The sequence below is a fragment of the Pygocentrus nattereri genome, chromosome 19 (assembly GCF_015220715.1).
Source record: "Pygocentrus nattereri isolate fPygNat1 chromosome 19, fPygNat1.pri, whole genome shotgun sequence".
Lineage (NCBI taxonomy): Eukaryota > Metazoa > Chordata > Actinopteri > Characiformes > Serrasalmidae > Pygocentrus > Pygocentrus nattereri.
In genome coordinates, this window is record NC_051229.1 from 33699627 (window position 1) to 33712003 (window position 12377).

The 12377-nt window shown below is 39.4% G+C and overlaps 1 protein-coding gene across 2 annotated transcripts in view; it reads right to left on the reverse strand.

Moving 5' to 3' along the window:
* arhgef2 (rho/rac guanine nucleotide exchange factor (GEF) 2) overlaps window positions 1–12377 on the reverse strand; it is a 97640-nt gene that overhangs the window by 1877 nt on the left and 83386 nt on the right. For both annotated transcript variants that reach the window (XM_017691787.2, XM_017691788.2), the window contains 16 exons: window positions 11947–12056; window positions 10804–10947; window positions 10361–10611; window positions 9123–9248; window positions 8287–8404; window positions 7485–7736; window positions 6673–6749; window positions 6240–6421; window positions 5130–5197; window positions 4738–4926; window positions 3366–3464; window positions 3208–3263; window positions 2992–3033; window positions 2843–2893; window positions 1526–1885; window positions 979–1144 (listed from right to left, as the gene is read on the reverse strand). In XM_017691787.2, coding sequence (XP_017547276.1) covers window positions 979–1144; window positions 1526–1885; window positions 2843–2893; window positions 2992–3033; window positions 3208–3263; window positions 3366–3464; window positions 4738–4926; window positions 5130–5197; window positions 6240–6421; window positions 6673–6749; window positions 7485–7736; window positions 8287–8404; window positions 9123–9248; window positions 10361–10611; window positions 10804–10947; window positions 11947–12056 — 2291 coding nt within the window. The remainder of the gene's footprint in view (window positions 1–978; window positions 1145–1525; window positions 1886–2842; window positions 2894–2991; window positions 3034–3207; window positions 3264–3365; window positions 3465–4737; window positions 4927–5129; window positions 5198–6239; window positions 6422–6672; window positions 6750–7484; window positions 7737–8286; window positions 8405–9122; window positions 9249–10360; window positions 10612–10803; window positions 10948–11946; window positions 12057–12377) is intronic.

Genomic DNA, 12377 nt, shown 5'->3' on the forward strand with positions numbered 1-12377 from the left:
AGTGATATTCAGCAGAAAAGTGTATACAGGACCACTGGCTCGTAAACATTTTTGTATACCACAAGGTGCAATAATTACAATTCTCAAGAACACCATTCATTTATCTCAGATACAGCACAATGTCAATAAGTTTCAGAGTAGTATTACTGAATAACAACAAATGCACTATGTAGGACCTCTCTGGTGGAAATGTGCAATTGCATGCAAAGTGTGGAAGAAGTTTTTGTAAGTTGTAGGTTGTGCTTTGGACCACTTTTCCAAGGGGATATACCTGTTGATGGTGAGTGCATTAAAAGAGAATTCAAAGAGATCTTAGTCAAAACTTGGTGAAGGACGTGTTTTCCAAGGATGTGAATTATCTAAAATTGTCATCATATCTTCATCACTATAATACCGATGTTGCATTTGACACCTAAAGGTCCAAGCCGGACCTTCTTTTTGAGCTGTGTATAAGACGTTAATACATGTAGATGCAAAAGTGGTTTAATAAACTCTTAACAAGATGCCTATGATTTGTATATTAGTAATATAAGCTCATATTGCTTTCAGAGTAATGTCTACATAATGAGCATCTTTTCATTGAAGAGGTTAAACAAAATACAAGTCATTTCAAGCCATGTGTGTGTGTGTGGGGGGGCGGGGGCGGGGGGGGGGGGGGGGGGGGTTGGGGGGGTGTTTAGGAGATGACACTGCAATGTGTGTTGTCAGTTTTCAAAGAGCAGATCAGAGAGAGAAGGTTAAATATTGTCAGAACACAGGTACTCCCACCCTTAGAGTAAACAGAGGGAAGAGAGAGAGACAGGATATTACATTCTTACACGCCCAGTGACGGAGAGATTGAAAACAGGAGATAGGAGAGAGGTGAAAGGGTAAAGAGAGAGAGAGAGAGAGAGAGAGAGAAGGGCAAGAATTTTGATACAATGGCTGTTTGTTTTTTCCTTTTTATGGTGTAATCCTTGACTGGCCTCTGGGCCTCACCTCTGGGACTATCTGAGCGTGGGGAAATCCGAACCTCTTCCTCTTCTTCAGACTCCTCTTCCTCACTGCCCTCCTGCACTCCGTCTAACTGGTCTACAGTTTCCTGGCAGGCTAAGGGGGCGAGAGGGACCTGGCCTCCATCACTTCCTCTTGTCTGAGCCGGAGTCTTGGATAAGGTAAAAGAAATGGTGGGGATTTTAATATCACATAGTTGGCAATGACTACACAACACCACACAATACCACTGCAAACTAAAGACAGTGTGCAAAAATGAGCTTGACTACCAACACATACACGCATACGTTACGCTCATGTGCCAAAATTTGAATATACAATTTTTACTGCAAATTTTAATGTTTTCTATTTATATGCTAACTTGAACATACTGGAAAAAATACAATTAAAAACTCTAAAATGTGATGTAACTTTTGCACAGGCCACATGATGTCTTATTTTTTAATTTCAGTTTTTAATTTTTGTTCATTTCAGCAAATGAACAAAACGTACACATACTTCAGTCGACTCTCTGACAGGCCTAAGTGATCACCTGCTGTACAGATGTTGTATCTGAGCTGTTCTGTGTGGTGTTGCCACTGAATGTGGCCTGCAGGTCTCTGAGCTGTGTCTCCAGCTGCACCCGTGCCTTCTCACTGTCCCGCAGTTTGGCCTCCAGGGGGCGCAGTCTGCCCACCTCCTCCTGCAGCAATGAGAACTGTCGCTGCAGCAGGGCCTGCTCGCCTGCCGCGATGCTCACACCCTCCAGCAGGGCGTCCCGGGACAGTGAGCGGCTCAGCCGGACCGGGGAGGGGCCCAGCGGGACGGAGGTTGGGGTGGGCGGAGCCGAGCAAGGGGTGGAGCAGTCCCGCAGACACAGCTCCAGAATGGAGTCCTGTCTGATTACGGCAGCCTAGGAAGAGAGAGACAAACAGAGAGGGATGTTTAAGAAATCGACACCCACAATATGTTAATGAAGTACTAATGCGCCAAAAACTAATTCTTGTCAGAAACTGAAGTTAAGGACACACTGAGCTAAAACCAAATAAGTGCCCTCTGATTCTTTAAACTTTTTTAGACCTTTAACTGGTCTTTGATGCCGTGGCCTCATTTTTCTACAGCCGCGTTCAGCCATTTCTTAGAAATCTCTTTGAACATGGAGGGTTTTGAATATGGTGGATTTTTTTTTACAGAAACGTCACCCCAAACGTTCATGAGGGCTCATCAGTGCAAAATTATGTCAAATGCGAGCTGGATTGACGTAAAAGTTGCATGAATTCCAATCTGACTGAGTTGCACTGCCACATACCAGATGTGTGTTGGATTTCAGTACCACTTATGAAAGTGTGTCAAATCAGTATTGAAAATGTCAGATTCATTCAGTCTGTTCACACTGACACACATCTGTGTCACACATGGAGAAAAATTTGGAATTGGATTTGGACACATGGATTTGGGCCACTTTTACCTGCTGTGTGAACACAGCCTAAGACCTGGTGCCCTCTTGCTGTTTAAATACGTCAGCACTGACCGTTGCAGGGAAGCAAAAGAAACAGCACCTTTTCAAACCACTATTTCTAATTTTTCTTACCATTTGTATTACCAAAGATTTCATTGAGGATTTATGCTTTAACAGTTAACTGTAGGCTTATAGCTGTATGCAAAAGTTTGAACACCCCCATTCAAATTACAAGTGAAAATAGGTTAACCCATCATTTACAAGGAACATATAAATATAGCAATATCTGTACATTTTGTTGTATGGTTTAAATTTTTTGTTAGAATTTTACAAACAGGAAAAAACAAACTCTTTCAGCTAAAGCACAGCTAAACGCAGAATGCTGACTGTAGTGTCGTCTCAGAGACTGACCTGTAGTGCGTGGAGATGAGTGCTGAGGTTGACGAGTCTTTGGCATACTTCCTAAAACACAAACAGAACAGTTTAGACGGCCGTTTTGCATTTCCCACTTAACTAAAGTTACATTTGGAGAAGAGAATGTTCTAGTAAGTAATGCACACCTCATTGGGAGTTCTGTCCTGCAGCTGGTTACCATTATTGTCCTACAGAAAGAAGACAATCATGAATTAGAATAAAGAATTATTTCAATTTAGATGTGGACGGTGTTTTTTTAGTGTTGTGTCTAATTTACATAATGTAAATGATTGAAAATCCCCTTTATTCTGCAAGTAGCTTTAATATTTGTATTAAAAACTGGCCCTCAATCAGCCCCTTACTTTTTGTGATGGACTATTCCCATCATGAGTTCCATTGACAGAAACAGTCTCGCCATCTATGTTTAAGAGAAAAAAAGCAGAGAAGTGGGGAAAAATGAGTTTAACTGTCTTTTATAAAAGATATTTCCTCTGTAAAAGAAAAAGAAATTAAGACTTACTGCTCATTGGTGTCTCTGTGTGGTTCTGGACGTTGTTGGAACTGCTGGACTTAGGAAGCTCTATGCTGGAGCCCAGGAGCAGCTCACTCAATCTGTCCACTAATTTGAGATACAGGAAAAAGAGTGTTTTTTTTCTTTTTTTTTTTATAAGGGGCACTTCTCCTCTACAGCTTTTCAGACCTTTAAAGCATTTGTTCAACCAAAAGTCAAATATACATAATTTACACAGCGCAGTTGATCAGCCAGGACATGTCTGAAGTCTGAAGGGCTACGACGATACTAATATAGCTTATAGGAGAGTTGGAAGCTCATCCACAGTACTGTACAAAAGTCAGCCTTAACCTTCATTTACTTAATTTCCAGTCAAAACAACAAGTACAAGTTATTCATTTTACAGCACTAGAACAAACACTTTTAACAGAAAAATACAAAGAGGCCTCAACAATAAAAAAAAAAAATACAATATATAAAATACTATAACTTTCAGTAGTGTGTCCACTTTTGGCTTTTGTAATGAAGCTTCCATTCTTTTCAGCAGACTTGCTTTCAGTTTTTTAGGGAAATCTGCAGCCTTATCTCCAAAGTTGACTCTGTCATGGTCAGTCTATTGTTCAAAGAAGACCAGCAGCTTCTTTGTTTGATGTGCAAACATTCTTTCCTTTTTTCTTTTTCTCAGTAAAGTCTTAAAAGTAACACATTCTTTCAGATCTTTTGACAGCGGGAAGATGGACAACCACACAAATGCAAAAGACGAGCTTCATTTTCTTCTATCACTTGAAAATGAAAGCTTTAAGTGCTGTTTATCTGATGGGGACAGTTTTGTCTACCAGGTCTTCCAGGTTGTTGTTAAAGGTCCCATTTTCTGGGTAGCTTTTAAGCATTTTTTAAACTCCAGTTTGGAAAATTGTTTCCTTCTTTCTGCAAGTGGACTAGGTTTTATCTCAGAATCATCTGAACTTGTACTGGATGACAAAATAAAGTTTGACCTCTGACCTGCACAGTCCTCAGGCTTTCAAATTCAGATGTCAAGTTACTATTGTTGTGAGTTATACAGTATGCTTCAGTGCATTTTATAAATAACAGTGTGTCATGCAGTGTCAGAAACCACATAAGCATGTCTATTATTAGAGATGACTTAACAAATCTATAGTTTGAGACAAGTGAGTAATGCAGGTTGCATGATGTTAATTGGTGGCTATAAGCATCCATCATTTGTTAGCTACATCAGCCTCCCTCATCAGGGCTCCAGCGTAAAACTAAGGAAGCATCAAAAATATCTTCACTGTTTGACATACGTATATCTGGTGTTACGGAACTGTAAATTTAATTTTGCTTCAACTATGCCTTAAAAATAAAAAAAGTTCCATCATACCTTCAGCAATGGCATTGTTGAGTAGTCTTTCAGCCTGGGGTGCGTGAGGCGTGTCCGCTCGGAACACATTTCGACAGTTGTTGGGGCAAGTCAGCTCTTGGCCTGCAGTGACCTCGGCCAGGTCGAAAAAGAGGGTCACGCGCTCCTGTAGCAGCTCCAGCACCTCACGGTCCTTCTGCTGAATATCAGCTGAGAGAGAGACAGAGCCATTAGAAGGCAGAGAGACATAAGGAGAGAGAAACAGCAGAAAATCCAACCAGAACGGTTCACCACTTAGAACAATGTTTTCACAGTCCAGTGAGGTCATGGAAAGTGTAGACAGCGAGGCGGATAAAGCAGTAAGGGCAGGAAATGGAACATGATGGGAAGAACGGTCTTATGCTGGTACTGACCTCTGAGTCTGCGCAAGAGAGCTTTGTCCTCTGTCTCAATCAGGGGGAAATCTTCCCTGGAGGGACACCTGTGAGGGACAGACAGATAGGAGGGACTGAATACAGAAAATCCCTGTGTGTTTGGTCGGCATTAGCCCAGTCTTACCTAACATATCACCGGCGATACATTCAGACTCTTCGTCCTCTCTAGCTCAGTAAAATCTGCTTTCAGTGTAGATGATGTGCGTGTTTACATGTTGGTCAGTAAAATAGCATGTGGAAAGGTACCATGTTTTCTATCACTGTGTAAAAGATTCTGATTTTATTGTTGGATGCACTGCAATATCGCAAGTGTGCATAAACATTCAGAATGGAATCGACATTATTTAGGGCTTATTTTTGATTTATTTCAGAGTAACTATAAACGATGACTGAAGTATGTAGAAAAGAAGTATGTAGAAGCTATTCTTGTAATATCCTAATTATTTCCTCTTTACTTGCTCAAAATAACAGACTGTGACACAAACAAAACAGGGAACAAAGATATTATAGTTTCAATATTTTCGATACAAAAGAATAAGCAGAAATGCAGTTCTCATTCATCCTCAGTCTGGTATTATCTGCCATGGCTTAAACTTTTAACAGTAGCTACTGTGTTACACTAGATGGCGATGCTATGTGCAAGATGAAGCGGGAGAAGAGGTGTAGGTTTGCTTGATGCAACAAAAACTAGCAGGACAGGCAGGAGAGCTCACATCCTGTCCAGCAACATTATTCTGTTTTTAATCATTTTCATCTTTTTATTCTTATTTATGTTGACTGTTAAGACAGTTTTAAGTACGCTGCATGTTGAATGTGAAATCCCAGTAAAAGGTTAATATTCTTAAAATGTAGATTTTTTAGACTTTTATTTTATGTTCTATCTTGATTATAATTTTTTTTTTCATATTACACCAGAATAATCCCGTCTTAAGGATCCAAAAATCTATCCAGACTTAAAATTGAGCACTGGAAAATGTTTACATTGATTATGGATAACTACTGATATTGAATGATTTAGAAAAATACTACATATAATAATATGGATGATATCATCCAGCCCTAATGGGACTGTGTAGCAAGTCCACTCACTGCCGCACAGCCTCCTGGATGATTTTCATCCAGTTGTTCCTGTCGTCTTTGGACGCGGCATGCAGCTCATACATCTCTGGAGGCTCTGGAGGGTTGGAGTCACTGATGAGGAACATGCCACGCTCTTGATTGGCTATATCCCTGACAATCAGCTTTTGCAGTGATAGGACTGAAGGTTTGTCCTTTAAAGAGAAGAGCAGAAAGAGTGAAAGTGAATGAGGAGGACTTTTTCTTGCTCTGTGTGCATTCAGTCATTTTTGAAACTGACAGCCAACACGTTTGTCCGTTCATTTGATATTTCGTTTGAATATATCTTAAAGTACAGAGCATTTCATTAATGAGTGATATAAATTTTAATACGAAAGCAATTTGTTCACATAATTCTAGGACAAACAATAGTGAATTCCGAATGTGTGCTTAAGCTGTGACTCACCAGACAGGGGAAAAAATATTTTTGGTCTTTTTCCTGCAAGAATACCAGGATGTCCGTCATCAACAAGACCTGCACATCTACAAAAATAAACACAACAGCTATTGTCAGTGCCAAACACAAACAAACAAACATGCACACATGTGCACAGATACATACACAGAAATGAACAAGTAGACATATGAACCTAAACCTGTAGTTGTGGAATATAGCCAGCAAAAACAACCAAACTTTTTTAAAATTGCGATTCATTACATTTTTAGAATCACATTTGTCTTATTTGCACAAATTTGACATTTATTTACATTACTTTTCATTTTTAAAGCTGTCATCGGAATATCCTGTTTTCATTTTATGATTGGAAGTTTCGATTTTTTCAACAAACTCCAATGAGAGCTACATTATCTGCATGTTCCAAACAATGATTGTGTGTACACACACACACACACACACACACACACACACACACACTCAGTGGTTCAACTCCTCCGGTACTGTAGCTTCTCAGTCCCCTACACAGTTCATAGATTCATGTTACAGTAGAGGTTCTCGAGGGGAACTGGAGCTTTCCACTGTGTTGTTAGTTTTCTGCTGGTTGGTTTATTTATAGTACTGTGCAGCATAAAATAACCTTTATTAAGAGAGTGGTCAGTGGAACCTGCCATTTAAATGCTTTATTTGAACAAGAGGACTACAGTCATGGAGTCATAGAAACAACATTGAGCAACTTGCTTTCAATCTGTTCTACCACAGATGTTTTGAATGGCATTAATAAATGAGTTGTGTTATTAAAGTTTTAAAGTTAGACATATTACCTTTAAGTCTGGACCCCTGCGCAGTCTTCCACAGCAGTGTTCCCTCGTGGATGAGCCTCCTCCTTTGTAGCTCTCCACCACGGAATATGCCTCCTCCCCGCACCTCAGTTTCGGCCCGTGGGTCCAGCTTGGCACGGATCTCCTGCAGTCTCTGTGTGTACTCCAGCTCCTGCACCTGCTGATCCACTGAACTCAGCAGCTCCCGGATCAGAACCAGCGCCTGGCTTAGCGACTCCGCCTCCTCATCACTGCCTGAGGACCCAGCAAACGTGTGGTGTTGGTTAGCTCAAATAGGCTGACAAGAAAACTTACTAATGATGTTCTTGAGGTACTGAGATCTGCAGAGAAATTTAAACCCCCCCAGGTCCTCAGGGCACCCCCAAGAAGGTCCTCATCTCTCCTTTAACCTTATGTGTTGCAAGTTGAGGTGGAGCAAAATTGTGAACCGTCTGAGGACCACTGAACTAGAACATTTACATATTAAAGTTATAATCTTTACAAAGTAATTTATAGGTCATTACTCAAAGTCTTAAGATTAATAACTTAGTAATAAGCCTGCAGCTTCAAAAAATGGTCCGGCAAAAAAAAAAAATCTAATTTATACAATTTTCCACAGCCACCAAAACTTCTTTCAACCCACTCAAGCCACATTCAGGTCTTCATGAGGTTTGAACTATAAAAATGAACAAAACTGGGAGCAGCCACTTTACATCAGGATCTGTATTATATGTTGTATTGTACGTTGTTTCCAAAACATATTACATCAACATTATTGTGAAAAGTAAGAAAACAAGAGTACTACCTTTCGTATTGTCCAGTATCCTCTGTATCAGCACAGGGTATTTGGTGATGCGTTGCGTGACGAGAAGAATGCATTCTTGGACACCGTGACGACGGAGCAGAGGACCTCTGCTTACCCTCTGTTCAGAAAGAGAACAGACAAATCTTAAGTATAAGATTAATAAAAAACAGTACAAGGAATGTATTTAGACATAATAGACAAATAAAACAAAAAAAAAGTTTGTCTACCAGCTATAGAAAACGTCTGGATGTCTTGAACTCTTCAGTAAACACTTAAACATTAATCTCTAAATACACTAAAAAATACTTTTGTAAACTATTTGTATTTGTATGTGCATTGACGTCTGTTTCTGATAGTGATCAAGTTTGACTGTATTGGAATAATGGGCCAATACTATGGAAATAAAAGAGTTTAATGTAGCATAAATAAAACATTATTTAATTTTGAAAAAGTTATAGTGTTTTAGCCCAGACTGCTTTTTAAATAAGGCACAATACAGAGCTCATTTACATATATTAGACCTAAAGACACAGCCTGTTTAATTCTGAGGGATAACGAGGTTGGAAAAAGATTTTTGGTATATAAAACCACACAAGTGGACCTCAGAAAAAAGTACAACAATGTAGGATATGAGCCCTTAAAGGATTTTCAAGTAGATATTGAAAGCACTTCTACAAGTGGCTCTGAATAATAGCGTCTGTTAAATGTATAATGGAGCTTCCTTCACCACTGGCTTGTTCTGGGACAGTTTGTCCTATTTGATCATTTATCCCCCCTCTTGCTCGGTCTCTTCACCGCAGTGCTACATATCATTGTGTTGCTTTTCTTCCGCTCACCCGGATAAAGTGCTGGAACCTCTTGTCCCGGGCCAGCAGCTCCTTGTAGAGCTTCACAGCCTTCAGGTGACGGCTGCAGAACTCGGCATAGCACTTCCTCATCTCATCAGCGTTGTGGCCTGAGAACTGAAGCAGGGAAGAAAACCTTAGTGAGATCATACAAACATAAGAATGTTCTAGAAAACGTGCTATTTGCCACTGGCCATTGTGTATGTACAGCAATAAACTCCATGTGAATCTCTATTGACACAGATTTTGGTTTGCTGAATGTATTATCACATTGTAAGACATTTTAATACTGTTTGATGTTTAATTCTAACCTTTATTTAACATTGTCATACATTTATTACTGTTATTGGTTTGCTATCTGGTATGAACCAGAGGAGAACGATTTCTCTTTTTGAGTCTTAGTTCCTCTTAAGGTCTTAGGGAGTTTTTCTTTGCCAGTCACTCCTGGTTTGCTCACTTGGGGCTTGGGCACAGATTTCTGTGAAGCCTAAATGTAGAATGTAAAAAGTGCAAAATATTTAAATTGGAATCTAACACGAAACAATTACCTGCAAGTTCTTTTATATATTTGTCTTCTAACACTCAGCTTCATGTTATTTAAACATTTTCCTTGGTATGAAGAGCATGTTTTTGTTTTCCAAACCATTATCTTAAAATCATGTTAAAACTTTTTTTACACAAAAGTGGTTTAAACACCAGAAAGGTTTGAGTGCGAATGAGTTCTGACATCAGAACAAGGCATATGCATGGACTTTAAAATTATTAGTAGCACAATCACTAATAATTAGTAGCACAATCACTAATAATGTCACAAATACTTACAGGAGTGATGTTTCTTTACAATAAATTTTACTGGTCTTTAATATCGCTGGAACAGAACTTTGTATCTCCATTTTTTTTGTTTTTGCATTACTGATTTTGAAAATGTCAACGGTCCTTTACAACGTGTTAAAATATCATGTCATACGGACATACAGAAATGGTCTAATAGTGATTTTTTCTTTTTTCACTTGAAAAAAAATCTTGTTCCACTAACTACCTTTTAAAGTTAAGGCTGATTTTTCGTTCTTCTGTAAGTTTATCATTTTGGAGACCCAAGGTTTTGTTGTGACATTGACCATGTGTCATTATAGTGACATGTTAATTTGCATTACTGTGAAAGCCAGTGAAATGTAAAATGTCTCGGAGCAAGTTATCAGTCATCAGCCATCAGTCAGAGCAGGACTCACCTGGTCCACCAGTACATCTCCAAGCTGGTGTATGGTGAAGTTGGTGGCGCTACCTGGCTCCAGGCTGTTGTTTCTCCTGCTCAGCAGCTGGCCTAGGAAGCGCGAGTGGAGTGCCACCAACTGATCTAGGCATGGGAAGACCGCGTGGGCTACGCCGGGCTCCAAAAGCACCTCCTCCAGCATGCCACGCCGGAACACGCCCTCCATGATCCGCAGTGTGCGCACATGATGCAGCTCAGTCTGGATCAGCTCTGTATTGAACAGGGCATCACTTATGTTAGACTAATTATAATGCCATGTCCATAATGATTGGGAAGGGACACCACTAAACTGTGTAGTGCATGACTCTCCAGGATAGGGTGTAGAAAATAGGGGAACCAAACACTACAGAGCATCAAAGACCCAACTTGCAGTCTGGGGAGGAAGTGTAGAAAAAGCCTCACCATAAATCACATCTTGTCTCTTGGTCACATCTTTGCGGTGATTCTGCAGGTATGAAGAGTCCACTGCCAAACTCCACGAATCTGCCTCAAAGTCTCGCCCCTCCCTCTCCAGCTCCTCCAGCATGGATGCGTAATACACCTCTCCTTTGTGCGTGAGAGGACAAAGATCAGGTATAATTACTACAGAAGGTCATCATCCTCTTTTCACAGCTACAGATTCATGCCAGGAAAGTACTGAATAAGACACTTCATCAGAGAACAGATAATTCTAAAACACAATTTTTAGTACCAATATACACACATATGTTTTCAGTATTGTCATTATATGCTGTTACCTGCACATCCTTGTACAGTGATTATTGCAAATCCTTTTTCATCTCAGGTTATAATATCTTATAATAGATTTTCGTATATTTCTATTAGTACATATGTCTGTAGATAGTTTTCCTTTTATATTGTTTCATCTTTATTATTATCACTTTCCAGTGTTGTATGACTGCAAGTGGCTGCTAAATGTCCTTCGGGACCAATAAAGTGTCTCTCTGTCTGTCTGTCTATCTATCTACCTATCTACTAGCTTTGCAGCCACTGACCAGTTATAACATCATGATTTTTCATGGCCAGTTTTTAGTTGCCTTTTCATTTTAACCTGGAACTCACACTGTGTGGGACAAATGAATGGACTAAAGGAATGGAATAAATGGAATAAATGGACAAATGAAATACTAGCACATTTCCAGTACTTTCCATTTCCAATGACTGAAGAATAAGTAACTCTCCTCACTCTTTAACTGGGCAAACATGTATTTTACCTCCTTAAATATGACAAATAAGCTGTTTGTTTAAATAAATATGAATCAAATAAAATGCTACCTTGGCAGTAAGAGGCAAGCAGCTCTTTAGCACATTTAGTCATGCATAATTAGGCCACCACATTTTAAAACAGATGTAGCAGCAGCTTTGAAATACACAGTGAGTGCATTTACCTACCTCACGTTATTACATCAGCAAATACAACACAAGATCAGCAAAATAAATAAATAGCACATTGCCAATTTTGATCTTAGCTGATTCTTTCTGTACATCTCTAATATTTATTGCACTGTTCTTCCATTCCTGAATGTTTCCTCTCATGGGTCTTACCGTCATCATTCAGAGACTCCATGGACATGGCCCTGTTCCTGAAGTTCAGAGAGTCTGTAGATTGGGACAGAATTCTTCTGAGGCCCAGAGGAGAGTCATCGTTTAGATTCCTGCAACACATACAAATAAACACAAGTTCAAGTTCAAACAAGAGTTTTGAAATAAGGAGAAACAACAATAACACTTGGACATGTACTTCAATAACAACTATCAATAACAAACAAGGCTCCTGTACATCTACTCACAGTAATCTTCTTCTTTGCTTCAAAATATGTATAATATTAATCTGATTTGTCCCTCTGTGCTAATTATCAGTCAAATCTTGAACTTGAATGAAGCTGGCTTTCAAGGTACGATGCTTCCTTTTTTTGTTCCACAGCAGTCATTCACATTCAATCAGTCAGTCTATGTTTATTTTTGTTGCATTTATT